This window comes from Drosophila subpulchrella, chromosome 3R (assembly GCF_014743375.2).
Source record: "Drosophila subpulchrella strain 33 F10 #4 breed RU33 chromosome 3R, RU_Dsub_v1.1 Primary Assembly, whole genome shotgun sequence".
In the NCBI taxonomy this organism is placed as follows: Eukaryota; Metazoa; Arthropoda; class Insecta; order Diptera; family Drosophilidae; genus Drosophila; species Drosophila subpulchrella.
The window spans coordinates 3078579-3096623 of record NC_050609.1 but is presented as its reverse complement, the minus strand read 5'-3'; the positions used below and the strand labels follow the sequence as shown (position 1 = coordinate 3096623).

Below are 18045 nucleotides of genomic sequence, written 5' to 3'. Positions count from 1 at the left end.
ATTCAACGAAACACAATTGGTGTGAAGTAACGTATTATAGGACCTCCTACAACATAAATCGTGTTGTAAACAGGCGACTGGCGTCATCCCAATCTGTAATCACTTGGTTTTCCAAGGTGCAACAATAGTAAATCACCATTTTCCATGGAGCAATTGCAATTCAACCGCAAGCCATTACCATCTCCAGACTTAATTGGAGACTTTACTGCCTTTAATTTACGACGACAACGTGGCACACACACGCGACACACAAAAGTTTTGATTGACACCTAACAATCATATTTTCCTGGCTATAGCCATATGGATAATGGAAAGCATTCATCAGATGCTGGGGCGCAGATCTGAAGACTAACACGGAGTTGGAGTACAAAGGTATAATCGTTCGGCGAAGCGGGAGCGCCCCAAACTCGACTTGAATAGTAAGCAATCCGCTGTGGGCTTCGTTGTTTAAGCTCGATATTAAATGAATTATTCTGCAGCCATACTCATTCGCATTATCCCAAGACCAAACATATCCACATATCCAGTGTTTGTGTTTTAAGCCTCGAGAGCCAAACCAATTAATCACTCACAACAGTTCCTATGTGCGATACAACTGAACCGTTGAACCAAATTCACATTCAAGATATTGGTCGACCTGATGGCTTCATTGTTGAAGAGGCTGCTGGAGCACTTGACTTGGGTTCGCCGAATGCCCCTCGGGGCAACCTGGGGCTAGGAGCAGCTCCTCCTCCATTGCCAAGCGAAGGTCACCCATCAATACCTTGCCTCAATGGAAAAACAATAGAGGTATATGCTACCTTTTTGGCATTTCAGAACAACCCCTGACAGAAGTCGAGGCAGCAAGTGAACGGCAGTTGGCCAACAAATTGTCGATGATCATGCTCCGTTTGGGAAATTTTGAAGTGGTGGCCAAAGTGTCAAAGTGGCCTCCCAATAGCATTCCCTGGCTTATGACTGTTCAAATATAATGCTTGTTAACTCCAGTCGTTATGGTCACTTTATTGTTTTGCGGCCAGTTCGTGTCTTGAGTCTTTCGATTGACGCATCTTTGAGATCATTCTCAAATAGATTGCAGCCAACAGCAGAAAGAGAAACTCGAACTGAAATAGAAATAAATTCAACAATTAACAAAGTGCGCCGTTTGTTTACTTTGATTTACTTAACGATTTTTTATACATTTTTGGTTTTGTTTCTTCTTATTTTGGTCCCATCTTTGTGTTGCCGTTTTCACTGCTGGCTTTGGAGCTTGACCTTTAATAGTCGTGTTGTACATTGTGCCATGGGCGTCTTGGTAGGTCCATGGCAGATCGAAATGAAGATGAAGATCGAATTGGAGAGTCGAGAGGAAGCTGGAGCACCAGAGATGCCTGCAATTGAACTTCAAATCCGTTTTTGGCGGCCTGCCTGTGTAAGTGCAATAAAATGCTGCCAAAGGTGATAATCTTGGCTTATTCATTGCTCTTCATGTTCGTCACTTAAGGTCAATGATATGGCAGAGCTGACCGCACGCCGGACGCGAACGTGATCATCATCGCTCAGCGGACTGAGCGGACTGACTTGACCTTGCTGCATTGTTGGTTTGACAAATTTGTAGCAACTAGCAGCTGAAATTGCCAGCGACCACCGGATGGGGCTATCATTCGAGCTGCTTCTTTAGTCAGCGGTGGCAAAGAGGTTTACCTTTCCTCTTAGCACTCTTTGGTGCCCCGTGCGTATACGCAATAATTTCCATATGACTTGTTCGTTATCAATTATGCCAGCTTAGCCGCTCCACTTTCGATTTCAATGCGCAGCACGACTCAAGCCGACAAGACGAAACCTCTTAATAAACGTGTGAATCTCCCCCCGGGAGACGGGGTATTGCCTTTATTTACTAAGCCGTAAAGCTCTTCACTGGAACCAAAACGCAGGGGACCTTGCCAAATAAACAGCTCTGCCAGCGGAGAACTGCCTGAGTGGCGGCGACTCCAACTATCGGCATGAATTATGTGGAATTGCACCAATTTGGCAATTAAACATGTGTAGTCTCCGCGAGTGGGCGGCAAGCAGGGGGATTTTAAGCAAATGAGAGAGCGAGAAAGATTCACTGAGCATAAATGGCAGATTCAAATGTATCTGTGGCCGTAGCCCCATTCGACCTTCAACGGAATCACAGCCAGAGATGATGGCACACCTATGTACATACGTACTTTTGTTGTGTGAATTCTGCTGTGGGTCCCACACCTCACTGTTCTTTTTGCCATGACTGGAGCCCCTGATGATCCCCTTTGACATCGCGGCTAATTGCCAAAGCACAAACGAGCAGATCAGGGCAGAACAGAACCGAATTCCAAGTTCGTGATATGTAAGAATTAAAAGTCATAGAATGTCGATCACGAGACCCAGAACTCCCACATCGAGGTACAAATTAATTTCGGCAGTTCTACTTTGCATTATCACCTCATCATGTCGACATTAGTCACAATGTTTGGCCAACCTCTTTGTTATGAAACTTTGGTTGTTATTAAAATGAGTGTCAATGTGTAGGAATTATTTTCTTGGGAACAAAAGAATGTTTGACGGTGATTTGTTTCCCAATTTAGTTCGTTGGAAAAAAGAATAGTACTTGAATTGTGAACGTTGCGTCTCATGTAAATGGGATTATATTTTGAATTTGATCTGTAATCGGATACCGTTGGATTAAGAAATGTGGATATCAACCTCGAACTGCATCTTTTTAAAGAGCACTAGATGTATTAAACCCTTTTGGAAATCATCTAAATCTAATCCCAAAAAATAAATCATAATATTCAATTAGTTTAACATAAATACTCTTAAAAGACTTATTGGTTTTCGTTTTGTCAGCAAAGAAAATGGTGTTCAATTGCCTTCCATTATTTCCAATCTTAGACAGAGCTTAGTAAACCTTGCCCGAACCATCAGCGCTGATTGCGAATCTTAAGCTGTGGTCGAGCCAATCTTCAAGTGTCGCTGGCCATAAGATTGACCTTAAAATCGGATCCGCTTTTCGTTGGGATGGAGTGTCAAATGGACCTCCAGCTGGCAGCTTGGAAGCTACCGAATGATGATGCTGGTACGATGATGCTGCTTCTGTGGCAACGGCAAGTCATTGCTCATCCAATTTCAGATTTCAAATTCCAAATTTCAAAATATTAATAGCGCACACACATACATTGTAACAACAACGAAGCAAAATGGGGAAAATGTGAGTAAATAACTTGCATTAAATCCGCTCTAAGACAATTCCATTGGCATTCAGCGTGTGTCTCAAATTTCACTAATCACCAAACCTTCCTCAAACACTGCCCCCTCTGTGGGATCAATCATGCTATCCGATCGATCGAATTTGTTTTTCGATTGCCGCACTGAAGGTCGCCCTCCATCTATTCGTCTTCGGCAGCTCGGAGATGAATTACATTTACATTTCGTTACCGTAATTGCTAACGAATCGCTGGCAGGGGGACCCACATGAAGTGTTTACTATACTTATCTACACACACACGATCCAAAGATCTCTTTGATGTAAAGGTCATATTCGATTTCAGTTGACATTGTCAGAAACGAATTTCGAGTTAGTTATTACTTTCCCACAGACACAAAAGGTTAATAGAATTTTCGAGCATCAAAAATCGGAAGTCTTGAATTCTACTAGAAACTTTCGAGGCCTTTTCAGTGATCACCTTTGTTTAGGGAGAGAAATAGACTACACCAAGCGCCATCGCCATGAACACAGTTGAGGAGGAATGCAGCAGCCTGACTTATAACTCAAATCCGGGTCCGGAGATCGAGCGGGATCCAGAGGTGCAGTCCCAATCCCCATCCCAGTCCCCATCCCAATCGCCATCCCAGTTACAGACACCGGTGCCGCAGACAGGGGCGCGCAAGCGAAAGGAGACCCCCATCCGGGTGCGTGACATGATCAACCTGTACAATTTCGCCACCCAGAAGAACCAGGAACTGGAGCAGGCCAAGTCTATGTACTTTGGCTCCATCTCGAAGTCGGAGGAGGAGGTGGGATCGGAGACAGAGGGCGGCAACAGCTGCAACATGTCGCTATCGGAGGTCAAGGAGAAAGCAGCCGCCAATGAAGGGTGAGGGTTCAGTCCTTAAGACATCCTTTTTGTTACTAATCAGTTGTGTTGGCAACAGTCAAGGAACCATTCGAGTGACCACCGGTCAGACCTCGTACTTCACCTCGCATAACGATGACAATCAGTCCGACAGCAATGCTGTAGAAAAGTCCTACCAAAGCAAAACAACCATTCGACGCACTGGTCAAGGTGGGTAAACTAAAAAATGTTATTAACTATTATTATTATTATTATTGCACCACATTAACAACAGTCAAACTTGCAACACTCGACCAACTATCCATCATTAAGAACATTTTAAGAGCATTTATAGTCACTATTTCCAATAAAACTAGTTACACTTATAAAGACTTCGAGTTAGTGAACTTGGAGCTACATAACAGTTAAGAAAAGAGATTACCAATGGCTCTATAACAATGTTTAGAACGAAAAAATTATAAAAATTTTAATATTAGTTATTTTTTTAAATTTTGTATTCGTTTAATAAAAAAAGAAGTAAAGCAACGCAAATTTTATAGAAAAAGTTAAGTTGTTTTTTAACTTTTACATAAAAAGCCCTCATGAATTCCTTTATTAAGTCCAGTTTTAGAGAGCTATTTTAACTTAATTTCATTTATTCACATTTTTTTATTGATTGCCTACTACCAAAATGAATTTGCTCCCCCAGGCGTGCGTATTATTATTGACATATTCTTCGATAAGAAGGAAAGCGAGATAGACATTGTGGGCAGCCGCGTGGAGACGGACATCCCCGAGAGCCGCATCCTGACCGACTTCCAGCAGCACTCGCTGGCCATGAATAACCAGGAGCAGAAGCCGGGGATCCAGGAGGGGCCGAGTGCCCCTTCCACCTAGGCTGTCCCCAGTTAGCCAGGAGATAACCAACTAAATTCCAGGTTACAATGTACGCGCAGCGTTATATATGTGTTATTTTCTTTATTTTTGACAGCAGCAAACAAAATACGACAATAATAAACCAGCGATTGACTATCGACACATTCGACTTTAACTTCCTGCCAGGTCCGTCACGAAAATGGTAAAATGAGTGGGGAAGGGGAAAAGCTAGGGAAACCCAACGCCCAGCGAATATGAGACCCGGCAACTCAATGAGGCAACACACGACTACGATGAAAACCTGAGTGCACCAAACTGTTGGCGGTTCTCGTCTTTTTGGCTTTTTGGCTGCACCACGACAAAAGGGCTTTGAGGAGTAAATAAACGACTTGAATCGAAAACGAAGATGAAAATGGAAAATGGAAATCTTCGCTTACAAAACCCAGCCGCCAGAAATCTGACAATGATGCCGCCAAAAGACCAAGCGAATCTGAGATGGGGAAAATGCTTTCGCAATATGCCGCCCAATCTGGCTCAGATCTTTTGGCCCCGCTCGATTGCTCTATTTAGCCCACTTCTTCTGTCTGCATCGGCATACCCATCTGCCAAAGTGCCAGTACCATTAGTGCCATCGGTATACCATTCAGTATACCTTCAGTATACCACCACCAAAGTAACCTAAACGTTCCAATAAATTAGACAAATAAACACCAGTGGGTGAAGGGTTTCCCTAAACGGTGGCATTGCAAATGCTAATAACGTGCAATGAAAATGAAAATGGAAATGAAAACGAAGCTGTTAACGGTAAATTGAAACTGAGAATCTAGCTGAAAATGAAAATGAAGCTGCAATGTTAACGCTTTGCTGGCCTGGGCTTCAAAAAACCCGACTGAACATCGTTAACTGTCCGAGAAGATTTGGCACAGTGGTTTGGAACTAGGTATAAAATATAATATATAATAATGTATAATAATGTATGATAATATAAATTATACATTTTACCATAATATTTCTAAGAAATCTATAAGATATTTGTATTTAATGATTTTTTGGTAATACCAAAATGATATCTTATTTTAATACTATATTTTTTCATATATATACAAACCTAAATACTTTTAATTTGAACGATACCTATATATGGAACAATATGCCTGATATGTTTGGTAATGAAATAATTAAAGAAGATTATAGAATAACATAAATATGGTTCGAAAAACTTAATAATGTTTGGATTTTATGATGTAGTCCAACAATAGAATTTACCGTGCCACAAATTCATGACTTTATGGTGACGATTCAGACCTAAAACCACTGCAAATTACAAACTTCTCAGAACTTACCTCATTTGACCGCATTCGAAAGTACCTATTTGCATAGATTTCTTTACAAATTAACAGAATTTTCTAGGGCGCACGTGGGCGTCGATTTCGCCCACTGTGCAAAGCAGTCCGATGACGAAGCTCGGCTTGGCTCTTCTCCAGATGAGCAGACCTGGCCTGTAGCGGGCGGCCTAATGTGTATCTTAAACCGAGCTGGGTGCACTCGGAGTCTTCAGTTGAAAACGCGACTTCGAACGAAGCGGTTGTGTTTGTTTTCCGATCCGGGCGAATTCAAAACCCTCAGATACAAAATATAGAGTTCGGGACCAGTAGGCGTGCTCCGTCCAAAGGACTGTGAAAAATAAATGTGCTAGATTGTGTTGATGGCATGACTATAGTACATCGTATGCCAGATAATTTATGCGAACCAATTTGGTGCGGCTTTGATGAGCGAGTGCTCTTGACTTTGTTTAGAGCCACTGCGATTGCAACTGCATTTCCAGCTTGTCTCTGACATTTGATCTTTGCAAAGATCACATCGCACTGAATCACCTCGCATTATTGGATAGTGGATGTGTCAAGAGAGGTCCGCGACCATATGGAATATATTTTAGCACACCACCTACGGCGGCAATTAGTTTGTACAATTTGAAGATACTCCGCCAAGCGACGCGGGCGAAGGTGAGCCCGCAAATCGGTTGCCATCGAACATCTTTTGCTTGCATCTTAATAACTTCCTCTGCATCCCATCCCGTCGGGGGGTCGAATCGAAAACAATTAGAAAAAATGCCAACTATGGCTGGGCAAAATAACTTCGGCCTAGCCGGGCCCTGCCGTAATCAACCTGTAATGCCAGCTAATTGGCATAATTGTTGCTGTATCTGCCTGCTATTATTTGCCGTTGAGCATCTTCGGGTTAGATTCGCAATGCTCTTTCAGTGGAAATGGCTGGCAAAAATGTCAAATAGGCTTCGCCTTTTGCTGGCCACAAGGCAGCTTAGAAAACCGAAAAGAAAAAACGCAAGAAATAAAACTGCAACCAGCATCACGAGTTCAACCCGAGGAGGATAAAGCGGTAAATATTTTCCGTTGTCAAAAAGGTCAAGACAAGGAAAAACCGCCAAACTAGATGCCAGTTCAGTCTTTTATTTTTTTTCCTACCGCTGCTGCTTTTGCTTTTGCCACACGCACTTGGCTCAAATCGCTGCTGGCCACAACTTGCCACAAATGTTGCGGTTAGCATTGAGACAGATGATCTCGTTAGCTGAAAAGTATGAGATTTTATTGGGCAACTGAACTTTCGGAGCTCTACGAAATGATGTTCAGCGGACCTGCTAACCTAATAAATTAAACGACGACGATTGGCTCTTATGCCTTTAAAAAACATTTAAATTGCAAAGTTAATTGCAAAAGTGCACTTAAATGGTAGCTAAAATGGTGGAGTGAATATATTTATGGAAATAATGTTTTTATTGTTAGTTGTTCATTTAATTTTTTTTTTAAACGTGGAATTTGTTGCCCATTCAAAAAGTGTTATTCTTTGGGAAATTAAAGTGCATTCAAATTGCTGGGATATAATGGTTTCTTTCGATATTAACATATATTATTGCTAATCAATTTAAAAACTTTATCTTCAATGAATATACACTGGTCGGCATATGTATTTTGACAAAATAAAAGTTAAGTATACTCATAACTTGAATTTACTTCTTGTAAACTATAGGCATCAATGGAAAGGTAATTTCAATGCCGTTTGAATGATACAATACATTTCTTTACCCATTCAGTACTTATTGAAAAGGACAAATTTGTGTAAATCAACTTTTAAATTTTTTTTTCAAACTTTTTTCCTCGACTTGAAAACTTAAACTTTTTGATGCAAAAAGTTTCTTCAAACAAAAATAATAGTAACTGCAAAAAGAATTTTTCAAAAATCATTTTCCTTATATTTTTTATGATTTTTTGAAGGTGACAATGTCGGAAAAAATTTGTATGAAAAAGAGAAAAATATGGCTCAAATGCCTGTTTTTAAGCATTTTCAAAAATTCATAAAAAATATAAGAAAAATTATTTTTGAAAAATTCTTTTTGCAGTTACTATTGTTTTTGTTTGAAGAAACTTTTTGCATCAAAAAATTTAAGTTTTCAAGACGAAGAAAAAAGTTTTTAAAAAAAATTTAAAAGTTGATTTACACAAATTTGTCCTTTTCAATAAGTACTGAATGGGTAAAGAAATGTATTGTATCATTCAAACGGCATTGAAATTACCTTTCCATTGATGCCTATAGTTTACAAGAAGTAAATTCAAGTTATGAGTATACTTAACTTTTATTTTGTCAAAATACATATGCCGACCACTGTAGGTATTATTTTCATAAAAGGGGGAAAAATTGAAACAATCGTTTCCAAATATGTTGATATAAATTTGTTAATTTATATAAGTCTGATTTACAAAAATATTCATTTTCATATCTTTAAAAATAAAAATTATAAATTAAAAGGTTTAAAATAGTTGCTTATTTTTGTAAAATTTAAGTTCATCCAAAAGAATTGACAGCAATCTGCCAATTTTTGACAGTATCTCTCTGATGTTATCTGATTTTTTTGTTTGTGTCAAAAGAGTGTTTAAGCTGTTAGCAAATATCAGCAACATTAAATCAAATTCTGAAGAGACATTGGAGCTGCCAATACGGCAAGGCGAGTCTTGTAGTGACACCTAATGGAACTTGACAAATTAGTTCTAGACAGATAACTTTTTCGCCACATTTGGCATTTTGGAAACCCAACATAAGACCCACAAAGATGCTCTTGACCCCAGTGGATATCATATTGCTTAGAGCCTTCGCTGGACAAGTCAATTTCGCTCAATTTGGTTACTATAAACGGTCATAAAGTGCAATTCTCCATTTTGGAGCTTTGTTTGCAACTGCGATTGACAGTTTTATCGGTGTGACTGGTTATTTTCGCGAGGAGTGGAGTGGCAAGTGGCAAGGTCGCAGAATTCAATTGTAGGTGGAGGTCGAGGCAGAGGCAGAAGAATTAGCAGAGGCAGGGGCAGAGCGTGGCGAATTCTGTCAGCCAATAAAGCGGCACCAACGACAGAAGTTAATGTTTTTTAAATTACAATTCATTACGAAAGCTGTGAATCGAACAAACAGCTTGAAAGCGAAGAAAATTAGTCTTTCCACTGGGCAGTGACAAAAAAGCCCAGTGGCTACTTATATTGTTATCGCCCATGATCACCATTGAGGAGATATTTTTGGGAAAGTTATTACTTAAGTAAACAGAGTCTCGGTTACGCAAAGATTGGCAACAAAAGACATATTATTATGCTACGGGTGGATGATGGAAAGGAATGGCTGTTAAGATGCGAGCTATTGTATAAGGCAATTAGCGCCAACTTATAGGCCCTGCCTGCACTTTCCCATCAATTGTGCTCAGAGTCCATTCAATATCGAATTAATAACTTTCAGTTTTAAGCTCTCCAGCGGTATAACACCCCCAATTCCCCCCGGACGGATCCCGAGAGAGAGAACAATCGGCGAAATGTTGGCGCAAACGCAAATTATCCCAACGCATTCGCGACTTTTGACCCTGGCTTTGTTCTGCTCAGCTTTATTTTTGGCCAGTGAGGTAAGTCTGACATATACCCTTAGCCTAAGGGGCTCGATCGGGGAATCCGAAAGATATGCCAGCGGATTCCAGATTCCAAAGATGATTGTGCACGTGAGAGAGCATTGAAATGCAAATTGCGGAATTGTATAAATATTTAAACGCCGTATTTGTTGTGCGGCAAAGGTGCTTATTATCTTCCTTCCGAAGATTGCAAATAATTAATTGCTAAAATATTGTAAGCACTTGTACGATCAATGCTAATGAAGCCCTCACTAAGTGGGTATTCAGGAACGTATTAAGATAAATTTTATATACAATATAATTTTCACCCGACCCACAACAATGAAAGCATCTCCAGAAATGGTAATCCGTTAGAAGGGTGTTTATCAGTATTGAAAACGTGACCCCTGGATCTGTGGTCAGTAATTGCTATTCATAAGTAGTAAGTAAACATAGGATTGCATAGAAAGTACCTAGAGACAGAGTTCATAATATAAGCTTGACATGGAAAGTCGCAAAAGTCAAATCTTATTATCAGCATTTAATAACTATTTCAGAATAAATTCATAAGTCAATTTTGATTTCACGAAATAATTTTATCTGATTAATCTGATATTTAGTAATAAGTATTACCTAACTTAATAAAAAGCAAATTATAAAGCAAAGTCAAGCAAACAAGTTTTCTGTTTTAATTTAAAAGACACATTTTATCTGAGTTCAAGTTGATTTCGCATTCCTTTCTTTAAACAAGAACTCATAATCATAAATTCAAAAGCAAATATTATCTAGATACCTAGGAAGCGCCTCGACAATTAAAAGCTCGATTTAGAATTAATCACAGATGATAATTATTCACTATTTTGATTGTTTTTTAAATTAAATGACTTTTGTTTTTAATAGGTTGTTAAATCTAAACAAAAGTGTGTAAAATTGAATGTAAAACTTGATGCTAAATTAATTGCACACCTCAAGAAGTAAAAAGTTTATATGCCTGAGCAGTAAATCATGGAGTATTGCTTGCAGGGAACGAATAAATCAAAATGCCGTAAAAAACTGTCAATTAGTTTGTTTAATTTGCCATTTCTGACACTGTGAATCAGGAGAGTAATAAAATTATTCAGAATTGAATTTTATTTTAGTGTTTTGAGGGTTTTATTCTGCCTTAGGAAACCCTGTGGAGACCTGCCCCTGCCTCACCGACATTTTGGTCGTCTTTGCCACCGAATGGCTTCCCAAGACACTTTTTGAGCAACGGCGGAAAATGTTGTAATTTGGCGCTCTTTACGCTTTGTTTCATTTTTAATTTATTCTATGTGTGTACGAGTGCATCCACATCCACAACCCACAATTCACACACAGGCCGGCACACATGATTCAGCTTCAACTTCAGCTTCAGCCAAGCAAAGGTCTTGGGGTACGAGATAGATATATAATAAAAACAAAAGACTCCGCTGACCAAGTGACCTTTTTTTCCGACTCGTCTGACACTTTTGCAGAAATGGAACACACACCAGGGAGAATAGTGTGTTGATTGTTTTCGCTATTTGCATACAAGAAATTAAAACGAAGCCCGACTCGAGGATGAAGTCGGAGCTGAGACTGTTATGTAACGGACGAGTGGGCAACTGGGCGCAGAATGTGTGTTTAGTGTGGCCCGTAAAGATGCCTGAAATGAAATTGAAGAGCGTTTCAAATTATGGCAAATTACCCGAAATAGAAACACACAAACGGCATCGTGAAATTGAAAACTCGGCTGGGAAACCTTGGATGTGTGTCTTGTGTGATTGCACAATCGTACTTCCCTAAGTGATTTCCATTCCCTGTCGTATTAGGAATAATAGCACTCCAGATTCGCCTCCTCGTAACTCTCGTAATTTGTGTCTTTAGGCGATCCACATAAGGGAAATCTCCATTTAGTTTAACAAGCTTCTAATCAGAGTATTGTGTTACCTTACAAGCAGTCATTTTAAAATCAACTGATTCATTTATTATTTTATTTGATTTCTTATAAAGTATTTCGAAGTCTTAAAAAAAATTATTTGTATATGTGTTCCTAATATAACAATCCTTCTGGAAACTATAAAAAATCATCCAACAACTATTAAGAAGCATGTCAATACTGTCATTCTGTACATACATCTTTATCCGAAAAAGTTTCGAATATATGGCAATGGGATAAGAGTGCTCGGAAGGAAAAAATCAGATTTGTATTGCAATGCATCATTAATCTTATATAACCAATTTTCAAAATACCAAAATGTATATATCTGGTTAAAGATGTTCCTAACCCATATACCGCGTAATTAGACATTGCAACAAGAGATTGCTTACTCCGTTAGAGTGAAAGGAACCCGCATGCGGGAGATACACCTGGGAGATAAGGAGTCTTCCGAGCATAATCTGTAATTGGCCACCTTTGCAGGGGCTTTCTCAGACCCCCGACTTTTGGAGTAGCTCAACAAATGACACAGAGATCGATATCAGCGAGTACTCGTGCCCAGCGTGTGTGAATGTGATTGTGGCAAGTCGTAAGCTCTACGTTTTGGGCTTCGGGCTTGGAGTTGGGAGTTGGATTTGGTTTTTGGATGCTGCCCTGACTTGGGCCCAGAAGTGATGAATTGACGCGATGTCATAACTTGGCACATGGTGCCACGGCTTCTTGCATCAGTCGACCTGTGCTGCTGTGTGAAATGTCAACTTTATTTTTAGTCGGTTTTTTTGTGGAAATTGTTGTTTCTCCATGCAGGGTTTAATTATAATGAAAAAATTTCACGTCGACAGTGGCAAATTATAGCCCAATGACTTATCGAAATCTGCCACTGGATCTACACGGAGTATGTGCGAACATGTGCAGAAGCTTCCGCCCAAGTCCGTGAAAAATATTTTCCCAGCATTCCGATCTATGAAGTCATGAATCTCCCTTCGCTAGTACCTTATGCAAGTCGCAACTGGACAGGGAGAATTAAAGTTAATGATAATTGTAGGCAATAGTGAGACTACATATCTATGTACTATATAAAAAGGTACTGAATAGAATGATAAATATTTAGAATTTAATTACTAATGGAATTCTTAGTGTAATATATGGTAATGATATAATGGTATACCATTTCAGTGAAAATATCGATAGCATTTTTAACACAGGCTAATATGGTTTTCGAGGGCATAAACCACAGCCTTTAACTATAATTTCAGAATAATTAACAATATATTAACTACAGATTTTCCTATTATTAATATTCACCCTTTCCCTGCAGGCTCAAAATGCCATCCAGTCAACGAATCCTGCCTCGCCGCTGATGCAGAAGACATCTTTCTCTTGCGCCGGACGTCCTGCCGGATATTATGCGGATGTGGAGACGGGCTGCCAGGTGTACCACATGTGCGATGGCCTGGGTCGGCAATTCAGCTACACCTGCCCAAACACCACACTCTTCCAGCAGCGGATGCTCATCTGCGACCACTGGTACATGGTCAACTGTTCCAAGGCGGAGAGCAACTATGCCGCCAATCTGCTAATTGGTTTGTATTCTAATCTCTATAAAAACCTTATATTAAAAAGAAATGGGGTTATAAGAAAAAAACTTTTCTACAGGTCAGCGGGACAAGCCCTTCGTGAATGATGAGGAGAACAGCTTGCGTACTCCTAGACCCGATCTTCTGGATCGTCCCTATGCACCTGACTACTCCGGAGAGTCCTTTAGAAGCCAATACAAGGTGATTATATATTTGAAGAACAAAATTTAGATCAAAAATATTATCTTTTCCTGCAGCAGCTGACTTCCAACCAAAATCAGATACGCGACGAATCCTTCAAAGGAGTTGGTTCTGGAAAATTGGATACCCAGATATCGCAGACGCGTTGGCGCATTCCACCACCCAGCCGAACGATCCTGCCTCCAGCTTATGAGCCGCAAATCGAGCTGCCAGGTCCGACGACCAAGCCCAGGATAACCACTACCACCACCACAACCACTCGAGCGACTACCACCACCCGACCAACCACCACCACCCGGGGAACAACTACAACCACCACCACGACGACGACCACTCGAAGACCCCCGGTGACCACCAGGCGCACAGAAGCCCTGCACAATCGAAGACCCCTTTTCCAGACTTTGGAGCAGGAGACGGATGACTTGGGCACCAGTCACAGCACTCGGTACAACACCTCCTCGGACTTCAACTCGGCAGAGTCTCCACTCCGAAAGCAGTCCGGCAGCACTAAGTTGACAAAGTTCATCAAGCCGCCCTCGAAGATCTACGAACCACCTTTCGTTTACCCCATCTACAATCTGGAGGAGCCACAGTCTCCAGTAAGCGGAGTAATCTCCTCCACACTGCGCACATCCACGGCAGCTCCTTTCAGTCCGGTTCCCAGTCGATCGGATGTCAGCACCACCACAACTCCCAGGCCATTGACCCGACCAACCACCGTGGCTGGAGTGCCCTTCTCCTTTGCCACTTTGCCCACTACGGTGAGCACGGTGGGAGTTCCTCCACGCAGTGATCGTACTCCAGCTCCTGCCCAGAGTTTCCGCCTGGCCACGCCCACCAGCACTGCAGCACCACCAGCGCCTGCGGCACAGATGCCTTTTAATGATTTGCTGCCTCCCTTTGTGGACTTTGTGCCCCACGACATAGCCACTACTCAAGGACCACCCATCTATTACGAATGGAAGGTGCCCTCGAATGGCCTGGAACCGCCCAAACTGGATCCACCAATTGGCGTAGATGGCCGTGAGTATCCCGAGACCAGCGGGGACTACGCAGTCACCAGCAAACAGGATGTATTCAACACCCGGTTAAATGATATAGGAAGCCACCAGAAGAAGCCGGTGCAGGTTACCTCACCCATCCAGCAGTCGAGCACCAGCCACCGGCTGGCCATCTCGAGATCCATCAAGGCCAAGGAGGAGGAGAAACTGCAGCCGGAACAGGCACAGCGACGCTCCGATGTGGTGGCCAGCTCCACGGATATCAGTCATTTGCGCAAGCAGCTGCTCATCCCGGAGTACGCCTTCCCGCTGGAAACCATCGGGCGGACGGGCTATGGAGGAGGAGGAGCGGCGATGGCGGGAGCTGGAAGCTCTGCTTCCAGCAGCGGGGACCTGTACAACTCGTTCCAGCTGAAGATCCCCGAGCAGCGGGCCAAGTGGTTCGGCGAGAACCCCAAGTGCCCGGAGTGCCATCCCTCGTTCGTCCTGCCGGGCACCTGCGAGCCCTGTCTGCGCAGGTAGTCCCATGCCACATCCACTCCTGATCGCGTCCGTCCCATCGCCCATTAGACGCATCCATTATCCGCATCCGCATCTGCATCTGCTCCTAGCCCTAGTATTAGCCTCCGCTGAGAAGCCCGGAGAGAAGCATCTACCACGCATTTAAGTGTTAATGTTATTGTATATCCGCAGATTAATTATTAAACTATACAAGTATCTTTGTGAGTTATGTGTTTTCTTGCAACTTGGGACCAACTATTGTTATTTTTCCAATATTAAAACAGATGGGACCCTTTGGTAACAGATTTATAAAAGTGGTGGCTACTTTGTAAGAGCCTAGCTAGAGGCTATACTAATCATATAAAGTATTAATGCTAAAGAAAATAATATTCACAGATTAGGCCATAAAGATTACAATAATCTTTATCATCAAGAACCTATCTAAAAAAGATCTATCTGAAATAACACTTTTTTATCTATTCACCGTAGAAATAAGTTATGAAATTTAAATTAAAGTAGGCATAATTATGTCCATGATGTTTACATCAAAATTTTAGGAGTCAAAATTTTGAAGTCCGTCTTTATGGTTTTTGGATCAATTTTTCGGTTTTTTCAAAATTTATTTTGGTCAGTTAAGTATTCCATTATGGGGGACTCTAGCGATGTTAAACCGGATTCAATAAATCAAGTGATCGTACCCCCAATACCCAAACTGGGGGACTCGCATCTGTTCTGGATGTGGCGAATGCTGATTAAGACATATCTGGCTGCTATAGGACTTTGGTCCCGAGATTATCCGAAGGAGGTAAAAAGAACATTTGTATATTGGTGTCTTTACCTATTTTGTTCCCAATCCAGAGCCCCCATGCAAAATTTGTACTTTTGAGCACCTTGGAAATTTGGGCTATACGAAGGGAGTATGATGTCATGACTTGCAGAGCTATTTTTGAAGATCTCGAACGGCGATATGCTGCCCCCGCTAGCAGAACTAACTCCGTGGAAAGCTTTATGTAAAACAAATAAGAGTTTATTTGATAGGTTATTGGAACCTATCTGTTTCGGCGGCACTAGTTTATCGTAATACTCCTTACCAAAATTGTTTTGTAATAAATTTAAAATTCCGTGAATGTTTTTTATTGAACAATTTGGGGATACGGTACGTTGGGGCCCCATCGATAAATGTTGAACATACCATAATTTGATAATTTTTAAATAGCGAAAGCCCGGGAAATATTCCGGTCACTCTAAGTTCACCGACGGGTATTTCCAGGACACAAGCCACGGTTCGAAACCAAATAAAATAATTCTCCAAAATTTGAAAATTGTACTTAAGACTAAAACCTAACTGGATCGCCAGAGGGCGCCAAAATAGAAAAATTGTTCAACAAATATCGATATATCATATTTGATATATTTTCCACATCTCTATTTTTGACACATCGCTTATCGCTCAATAAAAACAAATCAACTGTCCGAAAAGAACCATTACTATTTCAAACTAAAAACTCACAACGCTGAGCGAATAAAATTGACAAGTCTGTAAACAAAATTAAAATTAAATTTTAGATTTTTTCAGCCCAGAACCTAGGGAGACCCTTCAAAATGACACGTAAGTAGGGGCATCATGGAGCCATTTTGTTGATGGTTCGCTAGGCATTAAATAAGTGGAACGGTATCTATTCAAATAAATGACCAGCAAAATGGTTAAACTGCCTCTGGGAACCCACCTCTGGAACTGGGAAATATTACGGAGTAGCTGGGTGATATCTCCCATGGGTAATTCCTGGGTTCTGAGACCGTAGAGCAGGCAAAATCGATGGGGCGACCGTAGGACATGTGAGCGCCTCTAACCTCTCTTGATCATTAGATTATGTAGATCACGCCTAGCACGCGTCTCTAACCGGGTGACACGTATTAACTAATTAATATGTGATTTACATTCTAGGCGGCAACCAACGCGACCTGGCCCGCCAGAAGAACCAGAAGAAACAGGCGGATTCCACCAAGGGAAAGCGAACCGATAACCTCACCGTGGAGCAGCGGAAGGCCAGGTAGGCAATAGCTATATCTATGTACCATATGGAGCACCCATATCATGTATCATCCAATCCCCAGGGACGCCGAGTTGATGCGCGAGAAGCAGAAAAAGAAGGAGGATGCCGCTGCCGCCGGCACAAGCAAATAGTTGACCCACTGGCCTTGCAGAGATCCGGACTCCGGATGCAAAGCCAGACAGGTTAGGCATATAGTCAGTCGTTCGTCAGCCAAGACCCAGATTCGCCCCAGGACCTAGGATAGTCGACCACGTGGTTAAATTGTACATGAAGCAACATAACAACATACACAAGAAACAAGAATTGTATAAATTTCAACGCTCTACAACTACGCATAGATATTACCGGGCTGTACAGCACGCGACATAGCAATAGCAATAGGTGGTGCCACCCAAGGACTTCGATTCGATTCAGTTCCGGTCTTTGTTCTCTTTCACTTGCAGTGCTGCTGTACGTTAATTAAGTACTATCATTTCTTATTTCTCCACCTACCTGACTAAATTATTTACTGTAATGTATATATATAAATTTTCAAATAAAACATAATATGCAGCCGCCAGAAAGACTCGATTATGTATTATTGTGTTTAAAGAAAATATATATATAGATTATGGCGCGCAATGAGAGTCGATTGGTGCCTTTATTAACAGAAACTAACGAACCCCCTTTATAGTAATGATGAGCAAGATGGGCGCCGAAGAGAGAGATATAAAGATTGTTGTTTGCCTAAGCCCAGAGCAATCCCCATAGGTATAGTTTAATAACGTTAAATATATACCTTAAATCGTAACTCCTGGTTTGTTAATAGGTCACTGGAAAGCCATTAACTAGGCTTTGCTGAGGAAATTTGCATACAATGGGAGACAGATAGGAGTGGCGGAGGGAAGGGAGAAGAAGGGTTACCTGAT

At 41.3% G+C, this 18045-nt stretch overlaps 4 protein-coding genes across 7 annotated transcripts; all 4 read left to right on the top strand.

Annotated features, from left to right (window-relative positions):
* Window positions 1–3568: 3568 nt before the first annotated feature.
* Window positions 3569–5088, top strand: LOC119561029. Its single transcript, XM_037874857.1, has 3 exons — window positions 3569–4094; window positions 4153–4283; window positions 4762–5088. Exons 1-3 carry the CDS (start codon window positions 3727–3729, stop codon window positions 4947–4949), a joined length of 687 nt encoding a protein of 228 aa, XP_037730785.1. The 5' UTR covers window positions 3569–3726; the 3' UTR covers window positions 4950–5088.
* Window positions 5089–6478: 1390 nt separating this feature from the next.
* Window positions 6479–15308, top strand: LOC119562790 (mucin-5AC). Of its 4 annotated transcripts, XM_037875970.1 has the most exons (6): window positions 6479–6931; window positions 9723–9882; window positions 13122–13386; window positions 13460–13581; window positions 13638–14604; window positions 14683–15308. In XM_037875970.1, the coding sequence occupies exons 2-6, from the start codon at window positions 9796–9798 to the stop codon at window positions 15102–15104; spliced, it is 1863 nt and encodes a 620-aa protein (XP_037731898.1). In that variant the 5' UTR covers window positions 6479–6931; window positions 9723–9795; the 3' UTR covers window positions 15105–15308. The 4 variants fall into 4 exon arrangements, with proteins under 4 accessions (XP_037731898.1, XP_037731896.1, XP_037731897.1 ...); XM_037875968.1 differs by having other exon boundaries at window positions 9730–9882; window positions 13638–15308; XM_037875969.1 differs by having other exon boundaries at window positions 13641–15308.
* A 310-nt stretch (window positions 15309–15618) lies between these two features.
* Window positions 15619–16210, top strand: LOC119562979. The gene is made up of 2 exons (XM_037876157.1): window positions 15619–15888; window positions 15942–16210. The coding sequence occupies exons 1-2, from the start codon at window positions 15667–15669 to the stop codon at window positions 16095–16097; spliced, it is 378 nt and encodes a 125-aa protein (XP_037732085.1). The 5' UTR covers window positions 15619–15666; the 3' UTR covers window positions 16098–16210.
* Window positions 16211–16522: 312 nt separating this feature from the next.
* Window positions 16523–17763, top strand: LOC119553349 (putative SERF-like protein). The gene is made up of 3 exons (XM_037863691.1): window positions 16523–16692; window positions 17029–17134; window positions 17199–17763. The coding sequence occupies exons 1-3, from the start codon at window positions 16686–16688 to the stop codon at window positions 17266–17268; spliced, it is 183 nt and encodes a 60-aa protein (XP_037719619.1). The 5' UTR covers window positions 16523–16685; the 3' UTR covers window positions 17269–17763.
* The last annotated feature ends 282 nt before the right edge of the window (window positions 17764–18045 follow it).

Bases quoted from the DNA above. Each gene is read 5' to 3' on its own strand.
- LOC119561029 (XM_037874857.1), top strand. From the start codon at position 3,727: ATGAACACAGTTGAGGAGGAATGCAGCAGCCTGACTTATAACTCAAAT. The intron at 4,095-4,152 runs GTGAGGGTTCAG...TGTTGGCAACAG, and splicing joins AAAGCAGCCGCCAATGAAGG to TCAAGGAACCATTCGAGTGA. The intron at 4,284-4,761 runs GTGGGTAAACTA...TTGCTCCCCCAG, and splicing joins CATTCGACGCACTGGTCAAG to GCGTGCGTATTATTATTGAC.
- LOC119562790 (XM_037875968.1), top strand. From the start codon at position 9,796: ATGTTGGCGCAAACGCAAATTATCCCAACGCATTCGCGACTTTTGACC. The intron at 9,883-13,121 runs GTAAGTCTGACA...CTTTCCCTGCAG, and splicing joins CTTTATTTTTGGCCAGTGAG to GCTCAAAATGCCATCCAGTC. The intron at 13,582-13,637 runs GTGATTATATAT...CTTTTCCTGCAG, and splicing joins CCTTTAGAAGCCAATACAAG to CAGCTGACTTCCAACCAAAA.
- LOC119562979 (XM_037876157.1), top strand. From the start codon at position 15,667: ATGGTTTTTGGATCAATTTTTCGGTTTTTTCAAAATTTATTTTGGTCA. The intron at 15,889-15,941 runs GTAAAAAGAACA...TTCCCAATCCAG, and splicing joins CCCGAGATTATCCGAAGGAG to AGCCCCCATGCAAAATTTGT.
- LOC119553349 (XM_037863691.1), top strand. The intron at 17,135-17,198 runs GTAGGCAATAGC...TCCAATCCCCAG, and splicing joins GTGGAGCAGCGGAAGGCCAG to GGACGCCGAGTTGATGCGCG.